The 26,218-nt window shown below is 37.1% G+C and overlaps 2 protein-coding genes and 1 long non-coding RNA gene across 4 annotated transcripts; 1 reads left to right on the top strand and 2 right to left on the bottom strand.

Annotated features, from left to right (window-relative positions):
• Positions 1 to 4,770: 4,770 nt before the first annotated feature.
• LOC148417567 (uncharacterized) lies at positions 4,771 to 12,307 on the bottom strand. Its single transcript, XM_088424491.1, has one exon. The coding sequence runs from the start codon at positions 12,240 to 12,242 to the stop codon at positions 7,248 to 7,250; it is 4,995 nt and encodes a 1,664-aa protein (XP_088280617.1). The 5' UTR covers positions 12,243 to 12,307; the 3' UTR covers positions 4,771 to 7,247.
• Positions 12,308 to 12,682: 375 nt separating this feature from the next.
• Positions 12,683 to 20,539, bottom strand: LOC148417566 (uncharacterized). The gene is made up of 15 exons (XM_088422748.1): positions 20,444 to 20,539; positions 20,261 to 20,354; positions 19,668 to 19,735; positions 19,443 to 19,508; positions 19,095 to 19,247; positions 18,870 to 18,944; positions 18,635 to 18,769; positions 18,407 to 18,481; positions 18,078 to 18,212; positions 17,845 to 17,916; positions 17,547 to 17,612; positions 16,901 to 16,966; positions 16,000 to 16,068; positions 13,595 to 15,683; positions 12,683 to 12,693 (listed from the first exon to the last, which is right to left on the bottom strand). Exons 1-15 carry the CDS (start codon positions 20,537 to 20,539, stop codon positions 12,683 to 12,685), a joined length of 3,270 nt encoding a protein of 1,089 aa, XP_088278874.1.
• A 774-nt stretch (positions 20,540 to 21,313) lies between these two features.
• LOC148417565 (uncharacterized) lies at positions 21,314 to 25,047 on the top strand. Of its 2 annotated transcripts, XR_015866659.1 has the most exons (4): positions 21,314 to 22,543; positions 23,577 to 23,660; positions 24,201 to 24,405; positions 24,562 to 25,047. It is a non-coding gene; the product is annotated as an uncharacterized LOC148417565 (long non-coding RNA). The 2 variants fall into 2 exon arrangements; XR_015866658.1 differs by lacking the exon at positions 21,314 to 22,543 and having other exon boundaries at positions 23,483 to 23,660.
• The last annotated feature ends 1,171 nt before the right edge of the window (positions 25,048 to 26,218 follow it).

The raw sequence follows: 26,218 nt of genomic DNA, 5'->3' as shown, positions 1-26,218 counted from the left end.
AAGTCACCAAAATTTGCACATTTGTCGGGCCCGGTGAAAAATTTGATATTTTTGTGTTTCCCAAAACAATGCAAAAAAAATGGCTCTGCAGCGCCACCTAAGGTCGAAAAAGTGCACCTGGTCCCAGCCCGTTTGACCTAGAGCTACGAAAATTTTTAGGCATATGTAGGACCTAGAGACCTACAAAAAAGTCAGCGCGAGCCATGTGCTCAGATGTACAGAAAAAGAGTTATGATTTTTTGAATGTGCATTTTTGGCCCATTTTTGCACGTTTGTAGGTCCCAAACTGCTCCTTGTTTCTCCTAAACGCTTTACTCAATCGCCTTCAAATTTGCTGTGGTCTATAATTAGACATAGGGGCACAAGTGGGCAAAATTTGGTGCAGATCCGCTGGCAGATATGATAGGGGCGTGGCTTCAAATTATGTGTTCAATTTTTCCTTCGCCAAGAGGGACAAAAACCTTAATAACTTTGATGTACTAGCTTAAAAAAATCTAAAACTTCATAGACACATGGACACTTATGTCTTTAACACCTTTAAAAAAAGTTTTTTAAAATACCTACTAGCGCCGCCTAGTGGTTGATTAAAATGTTATTTTTTACACGTTCATGTATTGTGCTCAGTCTGTTTGAGTACAACAAATGAAAATTGGTCAGAATATCAATAAGACATGGAATATTAAGGTTTCAAAATTTTATGACTTTTCGATAATGGGCGTAGTCTGCACGCCACCTCAAAGTCAGATGACTCGCCAAAACGAAAAAAGTGGCTGTAATTGGCCCCAAAATGGCCTTATGAGTGGAAAATAGCCTCTCACTCCCGGCCCGTTTGACCTAGAGCTCCAAAAATTTGTAGCCTTATGTAGGACCTCGAGCCCTACAAAAAAGTCAGCGCGAGCCATGTGCTCAGATGTACAGAAAGTGAGTTATGAATTTTTGAATGTGCACTTTTGGCCCCTTTTTGCTCATTTGCAGGTCCCGAACTGCTCCTTTTTTCTCCCAAACGCTTGACCCAATCGACTTCAAATTTGTTGTGGTGTTTCATCAGACTAGGAGGCACAATCATTCAAATTTTTGTGACGATCCGCCATCAAATATGCTGGGGGCGGGGCTTCATATTATGCCTTTGATGTTAACTTTGCCACATGTGAAACAAACCTTTATAACTCAACTTTACAAGCTTGGAAAAATCTGAAACTTCACAGACACATGAAGACTTAAGCCCTTAACACATGTGTTTAAAAAGATCTTCAATTGCTTATAAGGCCATCTAGTGGCAAACAAAAATGTCAGTCTGATGTCTCGCGAAAAAGAAAAAAGTTGCTGTATTTGGACCAAAATGGTCTTTTCTTTTCTAAACTTCATATATTTGATGGGTTTCCAATGCGGAATACACCTATTAACATATTTTTTGTCATAGTACGAGCGCCACCTAGTGGCAGCCAAAAATATAGCATTTTTGAAACATTTTTATGTGTTTAGCTGAGCCCTTTGAAGTAATATGACTGAAATTAAGTCTGACAAGCCTCTACACAGCCCTGCTGCCCTCCACCAAATTTTACACAATTTCGATAATGGCCGTGGCCTTTACGTCCATTTTCATTCCGAAGCTTTAACGGACCAGTAAAAGCTGCTGTAATTGGACCCAGATGATCTCATCTTCTCACAATTTCACACATTGGATGAAAATCTATTCCTGAAGACATCGCCTAACATATTTTCCAGTTTAAATCTAGCGCCACCTAGTGGCTGCAAAAAATGTCATTAGTCGAAAGATTGGAGTCAAACCTGTTTGGTTTGACCTACAGCTATAAAAGTTTTAGGCATATGTAGGATTGTAAGACCTACAAAAAAGTCAATAGGAGTGATGTGCTAGGATGTACAGAATAATTGTTATGATATTTTTTAATGTGCAATTTTTCCCCATTCGTAGACATTAGCTGGTCTAAAACTAGTGCCTTTTTCTCTTAAACGGTTCACCTGATTAAATTCTAAAACCTACTAAATCTCCTAAATCTTTACTTGAAAACATCGACAAGCATATATTCCAGTTGAAAGCTAGTGCCACCTAGTGGCTGCAAAAAATGTCATTAGTCGAAAGGTTATAGTCAATCCTGTTTGGTTTGACCCACAGCTATGAAACCTTGTTCGCAAATGAAGGACTGTAAGACCTACCAAAAAAATCAATAGGAGTAATGTGCTAGGATGTACAGAAAAATTGTTATGATTTTTTTTTATGTGCTATTTTGCCCCGTACTTAGACATTAGCTTGTCTCAAACTAGTGCCTTTTTCTCTAAAACTGTTAGCCCCATTACCTTCAACTTTGGCATGGATCATTATCCGACTAAGGGGCACACATAGTCCAAATATCTTGAAGATCTAATGACATAAAAGATGGGGCTGGAGCTTCAAATTATGTTTAATATTTCCTTCACCAAGAATGGCGAAAACCTTAATAACTCAGCTGTAACAGCTTCTAACAATCTGAAACTTTGCAGGAACTTTAAAAGTCATGCCCTAATACAGTGAAGTAATAAATTTCCAAATCATTTACAGCGCCCCCTAGTGGCGGGCAAAAATCTCATTTTTTACACTTTCATGTACTGTGCACTGCCTGTTTGACTAAATGAACTCAAAAATGGTCAGAAAAGCTTGTGAGACTTTGGAACATGAAGGTCCTTAACTTTTATGACTTTTCAATAGAGGGCGTGGGCTCTATGCCAACTCAAAGTCCGATGTCTCGCCAAAACGGTAAAAGTTGCTGTAATTGGACCTAGGTGATCTGATATTTTCAAAACGTCATATATGGGATAGGAGTCTAATGTGAAACACACCTACAAGCCTATTTTTTATCGTAGTGCGAGCGCCACCTAGTGGCAGCAAAAAATATACCAAGTCCTTAACGTTTTTATGTACTCTGATGAACCCCTTGAGGTGATATCCTTTAAATGTTGTCTGAAACGCCATTGGCCATGCCTGATGCCCTCTACAAAATAGTACGATGTTTCGACAATGGGCGTGGCCTATACGGCATTGAAAGTCACACAACTGTAACAATAAAAGCTGCAATTACTCAACCCACATTATCCCACCTTCTCTAAATTTTACATATTTGATAAGGGTCCTGCACTTAAGTCATCTACAACTAATATTTCATCGTTCATACTCCTTGTTCATACCCCGACCTGTTTATACTCCAACGTCTGGTGAAAAATTTGATATTTTTGTGTTTCCTAAAACAATGCAAAAAAACTGACTCTGCAGCGCCACTTAAGGTCCAAAAAGTGCAGCTTGTCCCGGCCCGTTTGACCTAGATCTACGAAATTTTTTAGGCATATGTAGGACCTATAGACCTACAAAAAAGTCTATGCGAGCCATGTGCTCAGATGTACAGAAAAGGAGTTATGAATTTTTGAATGTGCACTTTTGGCCCGTTTTTTCTCATTTGCAGGTCCTGAACTGCTCCTTTTTTCTCCGAAATGCTTGACCCAATCGACTTCAAATTTGCTATGGTGTTTTATCTGACTGGGAGCCACATTTATTCAAGTTTTCGTGAAGATTCGTTGAAAAATTGGATGGAGGCGGGGCTTCAAAATATGTGTTTTATCTTTACTTTGTCACGTGACAAAAATCTTTGATCTTATCTTTTCTAAATTTCATACATTCGATGAGTGTCCAATGCGTAACACATCTATCAATGTATTTATTGTCGTACTGCAGCGCCACCTAGTGGCAGCCAAAAATATAGCATGTTTTAAAGTGTTTCGCTGAGCCCTTTGAAGTAATATTGCTGAAATTAAGTCTGACAAGCCTCGAGACAGGCCAACTGAGCTCCACCAAAATTTACGGTTTCGATAATGGGCGTGGCTTCCACGTCCATTTTCATTCTGAAGATTTATCAGACCAGTAAAAGCTGCTGTAATTTGACCCAGATGATCTGATCTTCTCACAATTTCACACATTGGATGACAATCCATTCCTGAAGAAATCAACAAACATATATTCCACTGTAATGCGCCTGCTCATGAAAATTTGACATTTTCTAAAACATTGAGTTCAAATATTCACCTACCTCTATATGCTCGTTCGGCCTGGCATAACCCTTGATATTTTAGCCACTTCAAACTCCCATGTTTTTTCATCACAGTAAAAGTTGCTGTAATTGAACCCGGATGATCCTATCTTCTCAAAACTTTACAAATTTGATATCATACTCGTTCTCAAGACATCTACTAAATGTATTATATTACCAAGACTTTGCCATCTACTGCCAACAAAACCATTTACTCTCTTCACATTTTTCACTCCTGTGTAGAGCCCCTTTATTAAAGACATATAAGCTAAGAGTTCAGGCCGAACGACAAGTATGATCTTATTTTTCATCATTGTAATAGCGCCACCTAGCTTAGGCAAAACATTTTTTATGTATTTGTTTAGGTTTTATGTCCTGTGCTGGACTTACCTGATCTTGCTCCTAAGTACTCTGGAGAATGGAAAGGCCACAATGATTTCTAAACACTAACTTGTAGTTTTTGAAAAGTCCCTTCTCACATTTGTCTACATTTACTGTTATCAAACAAGGCTGAATAGGACTTAATATCAATATCCTGGCCACAATCAGACAAGGCAAACCTAAAAACCTCATTATCAGCCTTATTCACATTTAATGTTATCAACCTATGCTAAATAAACATACATTTTAAGAGTGAGGTGACGTAAAATTCTTTTGCATAGCGCATAAACCATAAAGTCTCAAAGGGTTTGTCAAGTCAGTTGTCAAGTCAAATTTATTTGAAATTGTCCTCGATCACTACACAGTCTCTAAGAACATCAAAACCAGTCTAATTTATTTACATAGTCCTTTATCACAACAGTTTTTCTAAGGGCTTCACAAGTGATGCAGAGTGCTAAGATAACACATTGTACCACATTAAACGATAACGGTCCATTTTGATGATTATTACAATGAAGATGAATGATGACGCTAAGAAGGAAGTCCTCCACAAAACCTGGTGCCTATCCATCGCCATAGCCGCATCACTTTGGAGATGGCCCATCTCAAATGTTGTTCTGGTGGGTCGTCACAGAATCCAGACAGCTGCATCCAATTTGGTCATCGCCATCTAGCACCCCCTCCATGCCACGAGGAGGGGGCACGAAATAAGACAAAGCAGCGGCAGTCAAACAGGCCAAAATTTCATTGAACTAAATTCAAATGTAATTAAAAAAAATAATAATAAGTGGACAGTTGCGTTCTACTGAGGGAATACATTAGTTTCACTTTCTGCGGGTATGACATTACAGACAAATTTTCACCTATTAATCGCCTTTTCCTAAATGAATTATTAGGCTGTGATGCTGCTGCACAATACTTATGCATTTTTACACATGTATTGCGAGGTACTTGACCAGCCTTCATTATGTCAATAGTTTAGAATCAATTGTTGCTTTTCCTTTAATCAGACAGGGAGAGACTTAAAAAATAATAATTCAAATAAACACATTACAATTTCTAATGACACATTGTTTTAAGATTTTAAAGTTTTATATTTTAATTTGAAAATTTCAAGTCTGTCCAATTAAAAGAAAAACAGTTGATTTTGCAAGCTATATGAACAAACAAGTTATGTACATTTATTATTCCCCCCAAAATAAATATTAACGCATGAATAAATACATGAACTACTTAACAAGTGCCAAGGCTCCACGTTTACCAGCTTGGTAACATTTAAACAGTTTACATGTACAAATATTTGAGCATTTTATTCTTTCTATGAATCACTCTGACAGCATTTAAATTGGTAGAATTCCAATTCGCCTAATACGTATATACATAATCTAAATCTCATCAGGTAAAGTGTCCCCACACTCTGCTCCATAAGTTTAGGAGGAGCATAATGCCACTGCTATAATGTTAGAATGACAGCATGTACTGTATTGCAAAATAGTAAAGTTCTTGACAACTTCACAAACAATGTCATATACGTTTCTGGAGGATAGCTACTTTGTGAATGTGTGTGAAAATTAGTTAAATGTACTTACCACAACACAGAGAATTAATTTAATAAATATATACTATCCCTAAATGATTGATATATGTCGGCAACACAACTGATTCTACATCATAGTGTGTTATTTATGTGCTCAATTTGTATACCTTTTTCATTTATTGGTTCTGTGACAATCTGAAGCCAACGTGACAATCAAAGCCAGTGGATTTCTGCTGTACAGTGATCCCTCCTACTTCGCAGTCTCAGATATCGCGGTCTCAGTACTTCGCAAGTTTTCACAGGAAAAATTAAAAATATTTCAAAATAAAAAATAATTTATGCGTCATTCGGCTCGTTACGGTGACATAGTGAATGACAACGTAAGCTCATATTTATAGTTTATTATCATTTATGGTGATAACGCACGCTGCTGCCTATGTTTAGTAAGCGATGAGTATTTATTCTGTTTATGTGTTCGTTTGTGTAGAGGTTGCACTTTATAGTTGGTAGTTGTTAGTTGTTGCTAACCCGCTAATGTCTGCTAAAAATACAGTAAATTCATAGATTAAATTTTGGCAAGTGTTTATATGTTAGTTGACTGACTTTAACATTGTTGTTGATTTATTATTCAACAGATAATACATGATACACCATACATGAGCCAAAATAAATGTGAAGTTGAACGTGATGACTTGCGTACTCTTTCACCGGAGTCTTGTTGCAAATAACCAGTCCTGAGAACAAATTCTCAACAAACTAAGTAATATTAGTTATTTAATGAAGCTACAATAATGTTAATAAGGATAATGTAATGTTAAATAATAGGAGAAAGGAAATAAAATATCTAAAAAATACAACAAAAAAAGGATTGTTTATGGTTACTGTGGCTATTCCAGCATACATAGAAATCTAGGAACTGATACCCTACTTCGGGGGTTTCAGACTTTGCGGGGGGTTGACACCCACTATTAACCGCGAAGTAGGGGGGGATAACTGTATTGACAAATTTCATGAGTTTGGAGGAGAGCCCGTGAGCCGATTTCTAAAGCAATGCGAGTGTTACCAACGCTCAGACTGTTGCTATGAGTGACCTGAACTGCAAACTTTATGCAATTCTTGATTCCTCTAGCATAACGGTTGTCATCATGGAGTAGTTGGAAGCTCGCGTCAAAGGACTCATAATGATGTGAACTGCAAGATTGGCACGGTTCTTGAATCTTCGTGCAAAACCGTTGTCATTCGGGTGAGAAAATACATCAATTTTCTGTGTCAGTAGAAATACATTTAAGTTTAAAAGTGCATAATATTCCTTCGTGATCACTGAAATATGTTGGCAACACCAATGATTCGACATCATAGTGTGTTGTTTTTACATACACATGATCAATTAGTGTTCCCTTTTCTGTTGTTGGCTGAGTGACAAACTGAGAGTAGCCTTTGTCTATTACAAATTTGCAGATTGTGGATGATTGAAGAAAGTCATCATTGAAATCTCCCATGACAGCTATGGTGTTACTTAACGGATCTAGCCAATCAAGTAACTTGCCGAGATTTTCTTTAAATAAAGTCTTGGGGTATGATGGCGGTCGATAAATGATTACAACTAAAATATTGGACGCAGTACATTTGTAAGCCCAGCATTCTAAATTGACATTTGGTACTTTGATTATCTCATATTTCATATGGTGTTCAACATACATGCCTACGCCACCATGTTGTTGTTGCTGCAAAGAAATCAAAGTGGGGTTGCTGCCATTATATGCTAAACTCCTTGGTGCACTATGAAAACTGTAACCATCAATTTTGACTGTTTCCTCTGAGAAAGCAGCAGGTAACCATGTTTCAGTAACAGCAATACAATTAAGTTGCAAATGCTGTGTACATAATGCCAAATCTGATACATGGCGGGTCAAATTTTGCACATTCATCATAAAAATTGAAAATGCATGTGTGTTGAGTTTGGTATTTATTACGTTTTCAATCGGGAATCTGGACATACTCTGCATTGCATCCTTAATGTATTCTTTACAATACAGCGCTTTTTCTTGAAAATCTTGAATAATTAACCCAGACAAACTGGTAACACGACTTAAGGCCACATATGCCTGTCCGGCAGAAAATATTTTTTGGAGGGACACAACAACTTTATCAACCGTAATTCCTTGTACTTTGTGTATTGTACAAGCCCATGCAAGTTTAAGCGGAAATTGACGGCGCAGGCCACCTTGTTTTGTGACCCTTTCTTCCTCTGGTTGTATCGCGGTGGAACCTATAGAAGCAAATAAATTGGAACCTGCACATTTCCTACTTTGCGCACCGATACTATCATCATCAAATTTAACATAAATCGCCTGGGGAAAACCATTGTGCTGGGAACTAATAATATCTGTAACTTTTCCGCAAACACCGTTAACGAGACCGTCCATAACATCGACATTCTTACACAACATTACGCGTGCACCTTTTCCCAGAAAGATTTTTTCTGCTAAATACGTGTCGTAAGTTCTGGCATGGTGTCCACTTTTTAGCTCTAGTTTGCCAGTTTTCTTATTAGTTACAAAATCCTGCGCATCTATCTCAAAATATTCAGGACAAGTCTTTGTAAGCTGTTGAATATTGTGATCATTTACTTGTTTGTTTGTCGGAAATATGTGCAGTGCTGTGCTGACTTCACCGGTTTCACATTTTTTTAGTGTGTCTATGTCAGTTTTTAACATTGGGGTTCCTTTGGATCGAGTTCTTATTCTATTTAGCAACTCTGCAAACGCGGTGTCTTTCTGTCTGACTATGTCTTTCAATTCTACAACTTTAAATAGACTGGACCATAAGTTAAAACCCACCTCATCTACATAAAGAGGTTTTCCTTTCACTGGAGGTAACTGGAAAAAATCTCCGACCGCAATTATACTGACTTTACCAAAGGGGTAAAAGTCACCGGTTTGTTTAATTTGTCTCAATCTACCGTGAATGTATGACAACATTTTGTGATCAACCATAGATATTTCATCAATTATCAGAATCTGCAATTCACTATAGTAAGCGCGCAATGAATTCAGCTTTTCTTCGCCCAGTGGTGTGTAAGGTAGTCGACAATCTTTGCTAATACTAAATGTGTTGTGAATGGTTGATGCATGTAAATTGTATGCAGCAATCCCTGTAGGAGCAGTTATTAAAACACTAATGCTGTCAGGACGTTTACAAATTGTTGACAACAATCTTGTTGCTTCATATTGAATTGCTTTAATTAGATGACTTTTCCCTGTCCCGGCACCACCTGTGATAAATAAGTGTAATGGATCTGGATTTTTGCCCACTATCTTTCCTAAGCACCATTGTCGAATTTCAAAGAAAACTGATAGTTGTGTCTGATTGAGAGATCTAATTAAAACCAATCCATCACTTCTGCTCATGATGTTTTTTCTCTTTTCCAAATGCAAACTTTTTTGGTTACCTTCTGCTAATTCTGGAATATTTTCAACATGTTGTTCTTGCATTTGGTCTTTCGCTTTTTGTTCCTGCATGCATTGTAACCGCTCTAGTTCTTGTTCGGGAAAGAGCGCACACCAGGCATCTTCCAAAATACCTTCCGAATCAATCATATTCTGGACAGATTCCAATTCATCGGCTTCTTTTTCAAACATGCTTCGATTGTATTCTACAACCGACTTCACAGAATGTCTTGAGCCATCACTGAACTCCACAAGACCATTTTTATAAAACTGCTCAAATAATACACAGTTTAGCGGTTTGAGCTGTGCATCTATGCGGTACGGTAAAAATAACTGCATCACACTTTGATAAAATAATTCCGGATTTTTTGTTTCAGAAAACCGCATATAACGAATTACTGCTGGATTTGTGTGTGTTCTCCTAGTGATAAAACCATAATTGTTGTTTAGTTTGATCCGATTTTGTGACTTCTCATTTTTACTCAAAACGCGATACTCAGATGCAAATGTGGCCATGCACATATCATTAAAAACAGAGTCATTCGGTCTATTTTTATACCGATCAACAAAACTAGTCATCCACATATCATCTGTGGTCAGATTGTTTGTCGCTGCCTTTTGTCTTAACACATTTAAAGGCAAACTCATTTTTACTTGATTGTCCCCAGTTGGTACAAATACTACTTTTCTTGAGCATTCTTTGAGATGCATATTAGTTAACCTGTAAACCGCCTCTTGAGCGCACACCTCTCTGTTATGCAGGTAGACACTGCCTAGCTTTTTCAATGCTTCCTTTGCAGAGGTATTACCTTCTTTTAGTGCTTCTTGTTGTGCATTCCGCAACAACAGCCCCATTTCTCTCTCTGCCTTTGATATATACGAAATGATGTACACGATACATGCGTAAGCATCTACCACGTACTGTATGTCCATGTTTGCATTCCAGCATTTAAGCAGTGGCTTATTATACTGATTTATCCACACCTCATTAACGTCCCTTTTCAAAACGACATGTGTATTTCGACTAAAGCATTGATATGCATCCTCAAACATTGTCTGATTCATATCAAGGCTCGCAAACAAATGTTCTACATTATCATAATTTGCATTTTTATCCGAAAGGGCTGTCTTAATTGCTCTCATAATTTCTGCTGCTTGGGTACTGTTTTTCTTACTCTCATTCACACACGTGCATTTTGCTAAATTATTTGTGTCATTTACCGCACATTTGCATTGTTCTTTGGTTGAGTTATCACTTTTGCTCCGACAAATAAATGTCCTAGTGGATGGTTGCCTGGGAAAATTGAAACGGCAAACTGTGTTTTTCTTTTTACAAGTTTTGGTATGTTGCTTTGAATGCTCTTGTACTGACTTTACTATGTCCAATAATGGCTGATCTTTTGACGGTATTTCACATGTTACATATTTATCTATAAATTGACATACTTCGTCATCAGTGTTTTTGTCAATCAGTGGCGCATTTTGGATCCAAAAAAGACAGTGAGTATGAGGTGAACCGCGCTGCTGAAATTCTATCCGATAAAAGTAGTCCACAATTTTTCCAATTGGCTGTGAATTAGACATGAGCACCTCCCGTAAAAAGACATGCCAGCGAAAATCAAAATATCTTGCTGCTGCTACAGGATTGTGACGCAAAAGCTCGCATTTGTCTGCCCATTCTAAGTCTTGCACTGTCTGTGTTCTACCCTCATTTTTCAAAATACTGTACAGAAGTGTTTTCCACCTCAAATCAGCAGAAGAAAATGAACAAAACCATGTCGGTATCCCAAGTTGCCGAATGCATGCTGTCAAGTCTTTTTGAACCCCGGACCAAAAAGCTGGTGTGCCTCTTATGGGTTTAAGAAAACGATACCCTTCATCAAATTGTAATAACTTTTTTAAAGATTCTTCATTGTTTAAAAGGTCATCACTCAGCTTTTGATGTGACTGGCCTTTATTTCCTTTACGCAACGCGATAGATACATTTGAAATAACCTGATCAATCTCGGACATGTACTGGGCAAAAAAGATATACTCTACATTTTTTGCAAACCTGCCATCAGCATGTAAAATTCTGTTATTGAAATAACGTGCCAATGTAAGTCGATATGGTCTGCTATTATGGTATGTATTTTGTCCCTGTGGAAATAACACTGGGAAACATTTGCCTTCATTTGTACGATCGGAAAGCAATTTAACAGGGTTATTCCCTTCTGCCGGGGCCAAATTCAAAATGTCATCAAAATACTGATCTAATGCTTCCTGGCCTATATCAACAGGCATTAGACAGGTGTCTTGGAACATGCAATGTTGTTGTCTATCATGCAAAAGCTCATCTTCAACATCAATAGTTTTTTTGCAACTTTCTACATTAGTATTATTCATAATCTCTCCATCCTCGTCCTGTTCCCTGCGAAACTCGTTTATCCATGCTTCATTAAATTCTACATCTTTATAATACACATTTGTTAATTTTAGAAATTGTAATGCTTGTTGAATGTGCATTGTGTCGACAAATTGATATTCATAATGACCTTTATACGTTATCTTACGCTTCAATTTTACAGGCAATAAAGAACCTTCCATACTTAGACGAGGCAGCATATTAGTAGTTTGCACAACGTTCGCAGGAACACATGTAACTGGTCCATGTACTCCATTTTGGCCACCTTTAGGTAATGCTAGCATTTTCATGAATGGTATATGTAACGCAATCAAATGTTGTTCTAAGCTGTTCAAACATGCCAATTCCGGCGGAATAGGTTTGACTGTCAAATTATTAATTGTGGATTCGGGAGGCATTACACCCTTTTTGATCTTACTATTGCATGTGAAGCAAATCCACAGCTGGCCTCGAGCTGAATCTAACAAGCTACATGGTTCTACACATTCATCACTACATTTATGTAAATAGTCCTCAGTTATACATTTCTGTGCTATTACAGATATTGCCTTGTTTGTAATATAATTGTCTCTTTTACATTGTAAAACCTGATGTCTAAACAGTAATCTATGGCAAATGCTACATACAAATTCTGGCCCATTTTTAACTTTATCATAAAAATTCTCTAGAACAGCTTCAAATTGTGCTAATTTATTTTTAAATTTTTGTTTTCTCTTTTTGTTGGCTTCTTTTACATTTTTCCTATGATCAGGATTATTATGGTATTTGTTTATACTTCTCAGTTTTACGTTCTCTCTGTGTAACACACTATGACAATACTTCTTTAAACTTCTTTCTTTCACTTTTTCTCTATGCAATGCGTTTTGCCGATATTTCCGAATACTACTTTCTTTCACTTTTTCCTGATGCAATGCGTTTTGCCGATATTTCCGAATACTACTTTCTTTCACTTTTTCTTGATGCAATGCGTTTTGCCGATATTTCCGAATACTACTTTCTTTCACTTTTTCTTGATGCAATGCGTTTTGCCAATATTTCCGAATACTACTTTCTTTCACTTTTTCTTGATGCAATGCGTTTTGCCGATATTTCCGAATACTACTTTCTTTCACTTTTTCTTGATGCAATGCGTTTTGCCGATATTTCCGAATACTACTTTCTTTCACTTTTTCTTGATGCAATGCGTTTTGCCGATATTTCCGAATACTACTTTCTTTCACTTTTTCTTGATGCAATGCGTTTTGCCGATATTTCCGAATACTACCTTCTTTCACTTTTTCTTGATGCAATGCGTTTTGCCGATATTTCCGAATACTACTTTCTTTCACTTTTTCTTGATGCAATGCGTTTTGCCGATATTTCCGAATACTACTTTCTTTCACTTTTTCTTGATGCAATGCGTTTTGCCGATATTTCCGAATACTACTTTCTTTCACTTTTTCTTGATGCAATGCGTTTTGCCGATATTTCCGAATACTACTTTCTTTCACTTTTTCTTGATGCAATGCGTTTTGCCGATATTTCCGAATACTACTTTCTTTCACTTTTTCTTGATGCAATGCGTTTTGCCGATATTTCCGAATACTACTTTCTTTCACTTTTTCTTGATGCAATGCGTTTTGCATATATCTCTTTATACTCATTTCTTTAAGTTTCTCTTTGTGCCAAGGGTTTTGTTGGTACCTTTTTAAACTAGTTATGTTAACCTTTGCCTTGTACAAAGGATTTTGTATGTTTTCTTGATATTGACTTTTTCTTTGATGTCGGTGTTTCTCCTTCAAATATTTGGAAGAACGCGTTTGGTGACTTGTAACATTGTCATTAACATTAGATGCTTTATTGTCAATACTTAGCCTTTTACCCATACTCAAAATGGCAGTACTGTTAGCAGTTGTCCTGCATTCACATGAACTTTGACTTGTATTTTGCTTCCGAAAATTGTATACTGTGTTGAATGTATTTTCACACAAACCATAACAGTTTTGCCATTCCGGCTTATTTACACAAATAACTGTTTCATAATGTTTGCCATTGCAATTTTCCAGGTAAATGCCTTGTTTTGCATTTGAACTATATTTTAGCCACTTATTTTGATAGAATGTAAAGATATTTAGCCCTACACAATCTGCTGCTGCTTGAATCTCTACTTCAGTAGCCCAACTACCAACGTATTGCATCTTTGATTTTTTTATATATTCTTCTACGGATGAGTGCTGATTTCTTAAATATTTTGTATATAAAAGTGGATTGGATTCCATTTGCTTTACAACAGCGAGTCTAATTTTCCTGTGGTTCTTTTGTGAGCCACTCAGACCTTGGGAGACTGCTCGAAAGAAACAGTTGCCATCACTGACAATTTTCTCTTTTTTGCAAGGAGAACCTAACAAACCAAAAGCTGATGACTCTGGTGCATCTGGATTTTGAAACTCCAATTTCAGCCGATCACATATTGCTTGTGCTGTTTCTTTACAAACTGGTTCAAACGACATACTTTTAGAGGTCATATTACCAACAAATTGAATGTCCTCAACATGTGCTATGTCATTGTGATTTTTGAGTGCAGTTGAAACGCGACTTCTCAATGACATCTTATGCGACTGTGACAGAGGGTCTTCCACTGCAGGCATTTCAACACAATGTTCAGATTGCTGGACCATCGAGGAAATCAATGTGTCTATCGGAGAAGTTTCATTTAAACCATTGCTGCCACATTCTGAAGGGTCAATTGACGCTCCAAATGACATCGGTATGTTGAATCCATTAGTATGTGCACTAATGGTTTTCCTTTGAATTATTGTAGGACTAATCGGCTTGTTAGTCGAAGTAAAATTGCTCACACACAATTTATCTGTATTTCGTGGAATGGAATCATGAATTTTCGCGGTTTTTGAAATACTGCTCCTTAAGAATATCTTAGATTTAAGTTCAAGGGAATCCAAAACTATCATTCCGAGATCAACAGATTTGTCATATGAGCCTGTGTGCACAACATGCAACCCCGAAAACTCATAAAGAGTTTTGCCTTTACATGTCATTTTGATGAAATTGCATAAGTGATCATAAACATCTTGTAGCCCACGAAAGTAAACTATGACACTTTTACCACCAGCAACTGGCATTCCACATGCACTGCGGGCATGGGAATCCAAAACTGAATAGTGTCCACTTTGACAAATAATTGCAGTGGTATAACAGCCGATGGTCAGTAAACACGCGTCAACTTTATCAAAAATTGTGCACAATGCATGTAACAGACTGAGGCTTCCACCCTCCACAATCTTGGTTTCGTCAACAAAGGATAAATAACCTTGTGCCACAATTACATTGTCGAACTGAAATTTCTTACCTTCAAGAACTAGCAGCTTAGGTAATTCATCCCCGTTTAAATAATCGTGATAGCCACCGATCATGTTATTGTTGTATAAATACGTGTACAGACTATCACCTAAAACAACAACTTTATCTAAATCTTCTGCACACCATGAAAAAATGCTGCTAACCGTGTGCTTTGCCACACCTACATAACATATGGCCATACACTGCTTGCCTGGATGGTTCAACCGACTGTCTCCCTGATGAAAAGACCCATTCAAACTTTTGTCATGGCACTCTGTAGTATGGCTTGGACGCCCAAAGGAAATAGGCTGGTAGGTAGTGTTTGCTCCCTCAATGTGTGGATGAGCCTCAAATGTGAAGTTAAACTCAGTTGCAAATGACTCAAAAGTATAACTAGACCCAAAAACATAGAATGTAGAGACATTACCGTGACCAGCAGTCGTATTTCGGATGATCTTGGAACTGATCTGCGGTGTATGCTGCTTGTTGGAAGCTCTCTTCCTCTGCAATGAACAGTAAACCATTCAGGAAAGCATTCATTTTTTTTATTGCACAAACTGCAAATTAACTGTATAAAAAATTTAACACACAACACAAAAATAGGAATACAGAAGTGTTGTCATACACAGCATCACAGATGAGGTTTACAGTAGATTACACAATAGTTATATTAAAGAATTTCCTTCTACACTGACAACAGCGTTAATCATGACCTCCAGACATCAAGTATTTAGCTAAAACTTTACAGGTATGATAAAAATAAACAAGACAATCAAAGTACTTTTAAGCAATTTTGTACATATAATCCAGGGAACTAACCTCCTGCACTGCCTTTTTCACTGGACTGGAAGAAGACGAACTTCTATTCACCACAGGTCTTTGTGTTGCCTATAAAACAGAAGTTTCTAAATTACACACCCTTAATGCATACAACATGACATGGACAAGGCAAAACAAGGGCAACCCAATCCATGCTCCATTGATTAAATCACAACTCTGCATGTCTTTACATGATAGGTAGTCTATCAATAGCTTGCTCCCAGTGTTATTTTCTGCTAACATTTTAGCAGTTATCATTTGAAATAAATGTAATATCATTTAAACCTTTTTCTTCACGTTTTTTCTTTGCATTAATCATAACAAACAAACAAAAAAATAAGAATCTGCTTGTACAATTAATTCAATAACATTAACTGTTCTTCCTTCATTCATCGAATAATGGATAAAAACGAAAATAAGTAATCACTAACAAACACAACACACTTAATTTTAAACTATTGTAAATACTATTTTTTTTTTAAATAAATTTGTGTTAGAACTAATAGTTTACGTAGCCTAATTCACATCATTTTCTCTTACATTTTCATATTGACACGTCACATTTTTTAAAGGTATGGAATAATATGTGATGAATGTAAGGAATTGACCTCTGAAACTTTCGCCTTGATACATGTTTACATTTAAAGATATGGAATAATACGTAACGAACGCAATGACTTGAATACTATTATTGTATCCAATAAGTCGTCAAATCAGTGTCAGTTCAGTTTGTCAAGTGGGTTGACTGCAGGGATTTTTAAGGTCTAGCAAGTGTCAGTATTTAATGATATTAACACAGTATCAGCAGTGACACGCTCCATACCGCCTTGTCAACCCATTACTACTTATGAACCACAGTCATTTTATGGTACTTAAGTCATTCTAAAAACAGAACACAAACCTCATGCACAGTGACGTTCGCACTACTGGAATGCAGACTTTCATCCATCACTGAGCTTTGTGTTGTCTATAAAACAAACACACACAAACAAACAACTAATTATAATATTTATTCAACTACATTATGTGGCCTTGCTTCGTTCTACAAATACTGGATAAAAACTATAAAATAATAAAATGTATGGGACGTCAACCACTTGGTCCCCATGGGCACGTTGTAGCTCTTCCATAAATTGCTAACCAGTGATGGAGCATTGTGGTTTTCTAGCAATGCTGCAGAAGTTATCATTTAGAAAATATGAAGGGATTTATTAACCTATTGATGCGTGTTCACAACTATCTGTTTCCAAATTATTGTGAGAAATCATAAGCATGAGAAATCACATCACCAATAAAAGACTACCTTTATTTCTGCATTTGTTATTGCATACATGTTTTACAAACAAATATTCTTTTGCATTAATCATTACTATACAAGTAACTCACTTACTAAAAGGTTGAAGAGCCCTATAATACCACAACCAAAGTGCATAAAACTGATGTTGTTAATGCTTGAAGAAAACAAAAACAAATTACAAAGTCTATTACTAATTATGAACCATAGTAATTTTATGGAACTTGAGTAATTCTGAAGTCAGAAAACAAACCTCTTGCACAGTGACGTTTGCAGTACTGGAGGACAGACTTTCAACGACCACCGGCCTTTGTGTTGCCTAAAACAAAATAAATAAATAAACAAATAAAGAAGAACAATAACTGCTTGTACAATTTATTTCAAAAAATGACTTGTCAACGGTCCGTTGAACAAACAACGACCACAGCTATGTTTTCCAATCATTTACTCAAGGCTAAAAATTAAGATTCTGTTCTCTGTCTACTCAAACGATGTCAGTCATACACAAGCTATTTTATTGTTTAAAATGACAACAACAACTAAACACAAACCTGTGACTTCAGCAAAGTCCTCTTGGGTGGCTCAACCCTTCGTCCATATCTCACAATGTCTGCGTAGGATGGCTGATGAAAGGCAGAAAAATATTACAAAAACTAATCCCCACATTAGTAATACAACTACTTTTGGACATTAAAGTGCTTTACCTTTTAACAATTGAGAGTGCCACGAAAAATGACTGGAGCCACTTTATGTTAGGATTCTATTGTAAAGCCATGCAACTTACTTTTTGTTCTTTCGGCTCTGCTGTGCAACGCATAGGCTTAGAAAGGTCCGCTGGAACAACCTTATTCGTCACACCTAAAGTTGCATCGCCCATAGTGACTCGGGTTAGAGGGACGAAACATTCTTTAAGAACATCCTGTGAAATAAAAATGTAAAAAAAAACAAAAAAACATTGTTTCATCAATAATCATTGCATTCAGCTGCTTCACAATCCTTTAGTCAGTGCAACAAAGTAAGATGTTCTCCTCTCCCGTCAACAAAAACTGTGTAACAATCAGTTATGAATACGTCAAACATTCCACAAATTAGCAAAAGCACACACACACAAACCTGTGACTTCGGCCGAGTCTTCTTGTCAGCAGAAACCCTCATGCGGCCATATCTTGCTTTGTCTGGGCATGATTTCTAAAAAAGAAAGACAAAATCAATTTTTGGATCTGCAGCTTGTGTACAGTATAAGCCTTTAAAGTGTTAGCAATCTATAATGTGTCGAGTACAATGACTGAAGACACTTAATGATAGAATTTTACCATGAGATGTACTGTACATGCACATTACCTTTATTTCCTTTGAAACCACTTTGCACTCCACACGACTGGACATATCTGATGGTGAAACCTTCTCCATCGCATCCAGGATCTCACTGCTGAACCACACTGGAGTGAGAGGGATGAAACACTCCTTGAGCACAATCTATGGAAGAAAATAGGAGACAAACCATTACTGAATAGCTCCTGTCAATCATGAGTCATTATGCATATCCCGATTGTTTTAAAAATATATATTAACAAACCTCTTCCTCATCCTCAATTTTAATTTTTTTGCAAGGTACACTGCAGGACTGCTCAAGTTTCTTATTATGGTTCCTCTGTAAAGACAAACAATGTAAATTGTATTAATGATAACCCCTGACCACTACTTCGACAAATGTTGAGGACTTAAAATTAGAAACTAAATACTTGATAAATATTAGTAATAACTAAAGAGAAAAACTATGACAATATGCAAGTTATATTACCTTCCTTCCTGGTCCAAGAATGATCCACTTGAAAGGGTTAAGCACACGTGGAACCACAGTCTCTCCCTTTACCACAATTGTAGGAGTACATGTTGGTGATGGTGGCCTCACAACAGCTTGTACCACAGGTGGGGGCGCAAGTTCTGTAAGGTGCTGAAGATAAAAAGACCAATGATAAAACTTTGTTTTACACATAATTGAAACCGGTCATAAATGTTTTTACATATCCCATAAAATACAAATTACACATAAGTTATGAAAATAAACTTTGAAAAGTCTGATGAAAAATCAAAGCTCACTACAATAACACACATACACAGGAAACACAGTAAATACAAAACGACTAACCTGATGAGCACCATTCCACATCAACTGCGTCAGTATGTCCATACCATGATCATCACTCAAGTGGACCTGCAAAAACACATAATTAAAATTGACCTAAAAAATAAATTAATAATTAATTACAAATTTAACAATAACCTTCATTACACTTGTATCTGCAATGATTCAACATATTTATATATACAACTGAGTGCACATGCAACAACAACAAAAAAAACATTAACTTACACCGTCTCGACTCCACAGTTTCAAGTTCCTCAAGGGGAAGGAAGCAACAGCAGACAAGTACTTGATCCCTAACAAATTAAAATCAGTACATTATTATGAGCATATTCATGCAACTATTTTCACGTTTTCCACTTCAAACTGAGCCTCAGATACAAGTTGAGTCCTTAGGGGGTGCATAAAAATATCTTTGTAGAGATTTTGTGGGAATTGACGTCACCTTTAAAAACCTTTACAGTTGCAATGGAAATTATATATTTTTATCAGCTTCCTCACTTTTTGTTTTTTATAAAGAAACTGAAAGAAAGAAAAGTAGTAAGGTGACACCTGTCTGTACGCTGCAGCTGTCCACATAGCATCTGCCCAAATATTCTTAAAACTGTTGATAAACTATGTTTGAAACACCGGCAAATCTACCAAAAAACAGTTCTCACTATTATTCTAAAGGTGACAATGCTTTTGAAATTGACAGTATTTGTGGCAAGACCCTTGTTGGTTTAAACGTCAAAAAAGTAGGGCCTTATAGTGTGGACATTATTACACTCATACGCCACGTAATCACTAACATTATTTTATTACAAACTTTTTAAGCATACCCATGCGTGCTGCTACACGATGATACTCCTGACGCAGATATTCTTGTTGGGCCAAATCCACGGTCAATCGTGGAGGAAAGTCCAGGACAAATACCTATGAGAAAGAATTATTACAAACATTCATATTTACACACCCATTTCAACAATAATACAACCTACATGTGTCCACAATAATTATAGTACCAAATATACACCTAGTAACACAACGCCTGCATACCTTATTCGGCCAGCGACTGGAGACATGACAAAGAAGTGTGTGGAAATCCACTCCTGCCTCATCAGGCGTCCGACTTGCTGTCACGTTGTTGCCAGGGGCCAAAAGGCAAACAACATCGGGTGTCCTCGGCACATCGACATTGAGTACTTCCTTTGCGAGCTCGGACGCGTTTGCGCCAGGAGTGGACATGACACCAAAGTCCAGGTAGCCCTTCGGCACATCGACATAGCCATCCGCGATGCTTCGTAGATGTGAGTCGCCAATGAGCAACACAAACTATAAAACATAATGTATTTCTTATCAAAACATTGACTAGTCATATCACAATCAATTATTTTATTGCTTAAAAATATGATACCTTCTTGTCTGAAGACTCAGCTGGAATGACCAACTTGTGGCTCCGCTGAGTAAAAGGAGAAATTGGCCACTGGTTCACTTTGTGACGGCGCCCAGTACCATGACCTATTTAAAAAAAATAGATCAACTAAATGATTTTAATAACTTTTACTTGCTTTTCCTTGTACCCGTTACCATACACAAAAAATTTACAGGGATGTCAAACTCCTTTTAGCTTGTGGGTCACAAAATCTATTCCCAAGTGGGACCAATCCCTAAAATAATTTTATATATGTATAAAACCCTAAAATAACAAATCCCTTATTAAAACACTGTCAATAGTACAAACATAACATCACTATTAAACATAAAACATTTTTATTAAATACAGAAGGTTCAGGTTTTTAATTTATTGATAAAACATTTCTGTTCATTATTACATTTTACATTACAAAAACATCTGGCGGGCTCATCCTTGAGCATATAGTGAGCATTAACAGTCACACTTGTTCGTAACATATTACTTAGTACAGGAGAGACAATGTTTTCATTCATTTACGTGTGTGAGTAAAATGTGTTTGTGGATTAATTTCGAGTTTGCATACATTGTTTTAACGCTACTTTGTTTTGCGGGCATGCTGAAAATTTCTGTTGCGTTGCTTGCGGAACATTTGCTTTATGTTCTCTATGAATACTTTTTTCTTGGTTAGCTCATTTCTATTCCATAACGAGTATAAACTTCGTACTACTACTACGTACCTACATTGGTGCCCTTTGATTGGTTCGAGACATATTCAAATCTGCAGTGCATCTACATTGGTGCCCTTTGATTGGTCCAAGACGGTTACAACTCTGAGTCGCATGTGTTTTACGCAACATTACGTCACTAGATTGGTGCCCTTTGATTGGTCGGAAACGAATTCAAATCTGCCGCGCTTTGTTTTGCTCACGGTTAATTGACGACAGTTAACGTGCTAACGCAACAAATTTACAAGTTCTAATTTTATTTACACTCTAACATTGAACATAACTTTAAAACTTGCTATCTATGACGCATAGAGTGAAATAATAATGAATACAAAAAGACGACTTGCTACGTATGTTTTCGCCCATCGAAAAAGACATTATGCCACACAGCGTAAAAACATAAAATTGCTACAAATTATATAGTTTGAACCTACGGTATACAAAGGCTCTCCGATGACTTATCTCAACCTCGAGATGGCGTTCAGTCGCTTTGAATCTCAAGGACTCCGAGCGACGATACGCTTTCCCCCGAGCCATCTAGGGAGGAAAGTTTGTCATTAATATATCACTACGAACGAGTACAAAAAGGCATGTTTTCTTCAAAAATGATGGACATTAAATTGAAGCTTACCGTTCGGCAAACAGAATCCTTTGGAGAAAATGCTTCAAAAGCTTGCAAGCAGTGAAAAAAAGCTCGTGCTCGACGTCTCTGTGTTTGCGTACAGCAAAACAGCTACTAAGCACAAACCAGGGAAGCTTTTGTCTGAATCAATGAAACAGGCAAAAGCGTAGATTCTAACATAGAAACCCATTACATAGTTACCCGGAGTCGTACGTCACGGCTGTTGACCAATGGGAGCAAGGAGGAGGAGTTGTGGAACTCAAGTACACTCGCCGGCCTTAACACGAATGTTTTATTCGACCCAACCCCCACCGACAGAGTCTACCAAAAGTTATCGACGAAAGACGAAGCAAATACCAAAGTAAGTATTTTCTTTTGTTTCTGTCCACACACTTTTTTCTCCCGATGTTGTTCTATGTTCCTTATGTATTATGGCTGTTTTTGTTCGTGATTTGTGTCGTGTTCGTGTCCATTTTTTTGGCAAATGGGATTTGCTTCGAAGAGAAAACAATTTTGAAGAAAACATTTGGATGATTCACCATCCCCCAGGTTTGCAATAAATGCAAATTTTAAAAATGGCCCCATGCTAACGTTTGTAGTCTTGCAGTTGAGTGCTATCTAAAGCCCGTGTAACTAACGATTTTTACCTATTATGTATACTTTTTCTTTTTTTCTATTCTTTAATCAAACAAAAAGCATAGAAATAAAAACACTAGGGATCTGAAGATTTCCCCGGATTGCTATAACAGGCAGACGTTCAAAATGAAACGGCGACGTACTTTCTTAACCGTTGCATTAAGTGTACAGTGATCCCTCCTACTTCGCGGTCTCAGTACTTCGCGGGTTTTTCCAGGAACAATTAAAAATATTTCAAAATAAGTAGTTTAAAAATTGCGCAAACATGGAAACAAATGGAAAATAGCAAAAAGTACATTATACAGTACTGCATTAATCAAATAAGTAAGTAATATTAGTTAATAACTATGTTAATAATTCTTCAAGCGTTACAGTTCGTGACGTTGGCTATCATATTTTGAAAAGCATGCTTTTAATTTGTCGGTTCGCGTTGCATTTCCGTTTCCTGTATTACGTTCTCTGCGTCATTCGGCTCGTTACGGTGACGTAGTGAATGACAAGTAAGCTCATATCTATAGTTTATTCTCATTTATGTTGATAACGCACGCTACTGCCTATGTTTTTTGCTTCATCATCGTGAAGCAATGAACACGTTAAAGATGAACCGCGATACAGCGAGCTATAACTGTACACGTAAGTGGTTAACGCTAATGTTGTTTGAAATCGTGCACTTTCATCGGTCGAAACCCGACTCCATATTGGTTATTAACCTATCACAAATTTGTTTATGACATGTACATACTTTTGCCTTTACACAGATTATGGAGTCTTCGCCCACCAAATTTGCTTCTGATAATGATCCTCAACTCACTTCCATTCGACATGAATGCCAACTCTTGTCTGTGAGTATAATGCCATATTTAAAAACGAAATGGTTTAAAATATTTATATAATGCTAATACGTAATGATGTTCTTGTTCATGGCAGTTGCCATTAACTCTCCTACTTCCTTGTTCCTCCAATATTCCTCACGGGCAAAGAAAGCCTATACCTTTGCAAGGTTCACTCTGCAGAGCTTAATGCTCACTTCCCTTTTTCTTTTTTATACAGTTATACATTTCCTAACAAATGCCTATGTAACCTGCATTTCTACAATCAAAAGCACTCAATTGTGTCCCATTCACATTGACAACACTGTGACTTCACAGACACAAGTACATTTGTGCTGCTTTGCATCAAATCAATGTTACCAATCAATATTGCTTTTATCCTTTTTCGAAATATTACCATACATGTACACTTTTCACCAATGCCTTTCTCCTGATAGATCTATTCTACATTGTAATATTCATAGATTACTTTTAGTTGCTACAAATCAAGTCATTGCCTCAAATTTTTTTCTCCCCACTAAGACGTTCATATCAACTGCTTTGTGTTTTCAGTACGCATGCACCGATTCTGCAGTTGATCGCCAAAGTCTGTATCAGCGCAGCATCTCAGTCAATTCACGTGTCATGCAACACATGGTCCACTTGACACGATTGAATCGCTCGCTGCAACAAAAAGTTGCCTTCAAGGAAAAGCAACTAAAAGATGTCCAGAACAAATTAGACATATTAGAGGCATGCAGAGCGTTTGTCTATGACGGTAAGATATTACACACACACCAACATAGGCAGAAACACAAGCATGTAGTAGTTCTCTTTTTGGTGTTTGTTTTCGTTTGCTTTTTTCAATTAGCTTCAACCAAAACACACCTCTTCCAAAACACATCATGATATCCTCCTTTTTTTTTCTGTTCAGAACAAACACATGCTGCAACCCAAACGAAGGAAGAAGCAGCAGAAGAAGAAAATAAAGAAGTCCAGGATGAAACAGACAGCAACTAGAAGACACATACACACGCACATATATTTATATACATGTATAAAGCTTTTTCAATTTGTGTACACTTCAGTCTATTTAGATTTTTGTGCTAAATAAAAGATTGTCATTTTAATTTTTCTCCTATATGGATCGCATTTTTGAATCCCAATACATGCACGCAAATTCACCAAATTTTTCACACTCATGAGACTTGCGGAAAACATTTGCCATCCTTTCAATATTGTGTTGACACCCATTGATGGAATGGAGGTTGGATGACAGTTTCCCCCAACAAATATCTTTACTTTGGACTGCTAACGCCACCTATTGGTTTGAATCACTAAATAAACCTTCCTTTATATATTTTTTGTGGGTTTTCAGCTCATGCTCATCACTGCTTTGAATGATGGAGATCCACAATGAGTTTGAACACAAATATTAAATCAATGTTAACTATAAATAAGTCAATGTTAGTATATTTTTTCCGTTTCTATTTACTCAGTTGCGCCTGTTGAACAACTGCGAATAAACATTTGACATTTTCAAAAACATTGAGTTCTAATTTTCACCTGCATATGCATAAACATGTTCATACCCCTACGTGTCCAAACCCCAGCCTGTTCATACCCCGACTTGCACAGGTCTGCGAGGGCCCTTTATAGCTGCTTGCAGCTCTAGTTATTATTATTATTTACTGTGCAGCGCTTTTCCATTTTTGAGGGCCTAAACATGCACGAAAAGTCACCAAAATTTGCACATTTGTCGGGCCCGGTGAAAAATTTGATATTTTTGTGTTTCCCAAAACAATGCAAAAAAAATGGCTCTGCAGCGCCACCTAAGGTCGAAAAAGTGCACCTGGTCCCGGCCCGTTTGACCTAGAGCTACAAAAATTTTTAGGCATATGTAGGACCTAGAGACCTACAAAAAAATCAGCGCGAGCCATGTGCTCAGATGTACAGAAAAAGAGTTATGATTTTTTGAATGTGCATTTTTGGCCCATTTTTGCACGTTTGCAGGTCCCAAACTGCTCCTTGTTTCTCCTAAACGCTTTACTCAATCGCCTTTAAATTTGCTGTGGTCCATATTCACACATAGGGGCACAAGTGGGCAAAATTTCGTGCAGATCCGCTGACATATATGATAGGGGCGTGGCTTCAAATTATGTGTTCAATTTTTCCTTCGCCAAGAGGGACACAAACCTTAATAACTTTGATGTACTAGCTTAAAAAAATCTAAAACTTCATAGACACATGGAAACTTATGTCTTTAACACCTTTAAAAAGAGTTTTTTTTAATACTTACTTGCGCCGCCTAGTGGTTGATTAAAATGTCATTTTTTACACTTTCATGTATTGTTCTCAGTCTGTTTGAGTAAAACAAATGAAAATTGGTCAGAATATCATTAAGACATGGAATATTAAGGTTTTAAAATTTTACGACTTTTCGATAATGGGCGTAGTCTGCACGCCACTTCAAAGTCAGATGACTCGCCAAAACGAAAAAAGTGGCTGTAATTGGCCCCAAAATGGCCTTATGAGTGGAAAATAGCCTCTCACTCCCGGCCCGTTTGACCTAGAGCTCCAAAAATTTGTAG

Source organism: Hippichthys cyanospilos, chromosome 9, assembly GCF_059441005.1.
Source record: "Hippichthys cyanospilos isolate Australia breed blue-spotted pipefish chromosome 9, RoL_Hcya_1.0, whole genome shotgun sequence".
Taxonomy (NCBI): Eukaryota; Metazoa; Chordata; class Actinopteri; order Syngnathiformes; family Syngnathidae; genus Hippichthys; species Hippichthys cyanospilos.
This window is presented reverse-complemented; position numbering and strand designations above follow the sequence as displayed.

Excerpts from the sequence above, each read along its gene's own strand:
- LOC148417567 (XM_088424491.1), bottom strand. The coding sequence starts at position 12,242 with ATGCCTCCCGAATCCACAATTAATAATTTGACAGTCAAACCTATTCCG.
- LOC148417566 (XM_088422748.1), bottom strand. The coding sequence starts at position 20,539 with ATGAGGCAGGAGTGGATTTCCACACACTTCTTTGTCATGTCTCCAGTC. Across the intron at positions 20,355-20,443 it reads TGTTACTAGGTGTATATTTG|GTATTTGTCCTGGACTTTCC; the intron begins GTACTATAATTA and ends TCTTTCTCATAG. Across the intron at positions 17,613-17,844 it reads GGACTTTGCTGAAGTCACAG|GCAACACAAAGGCCGGTGGT; the intron begins GTTTGTGTTTAG and ends ATTTTGTTTTAG.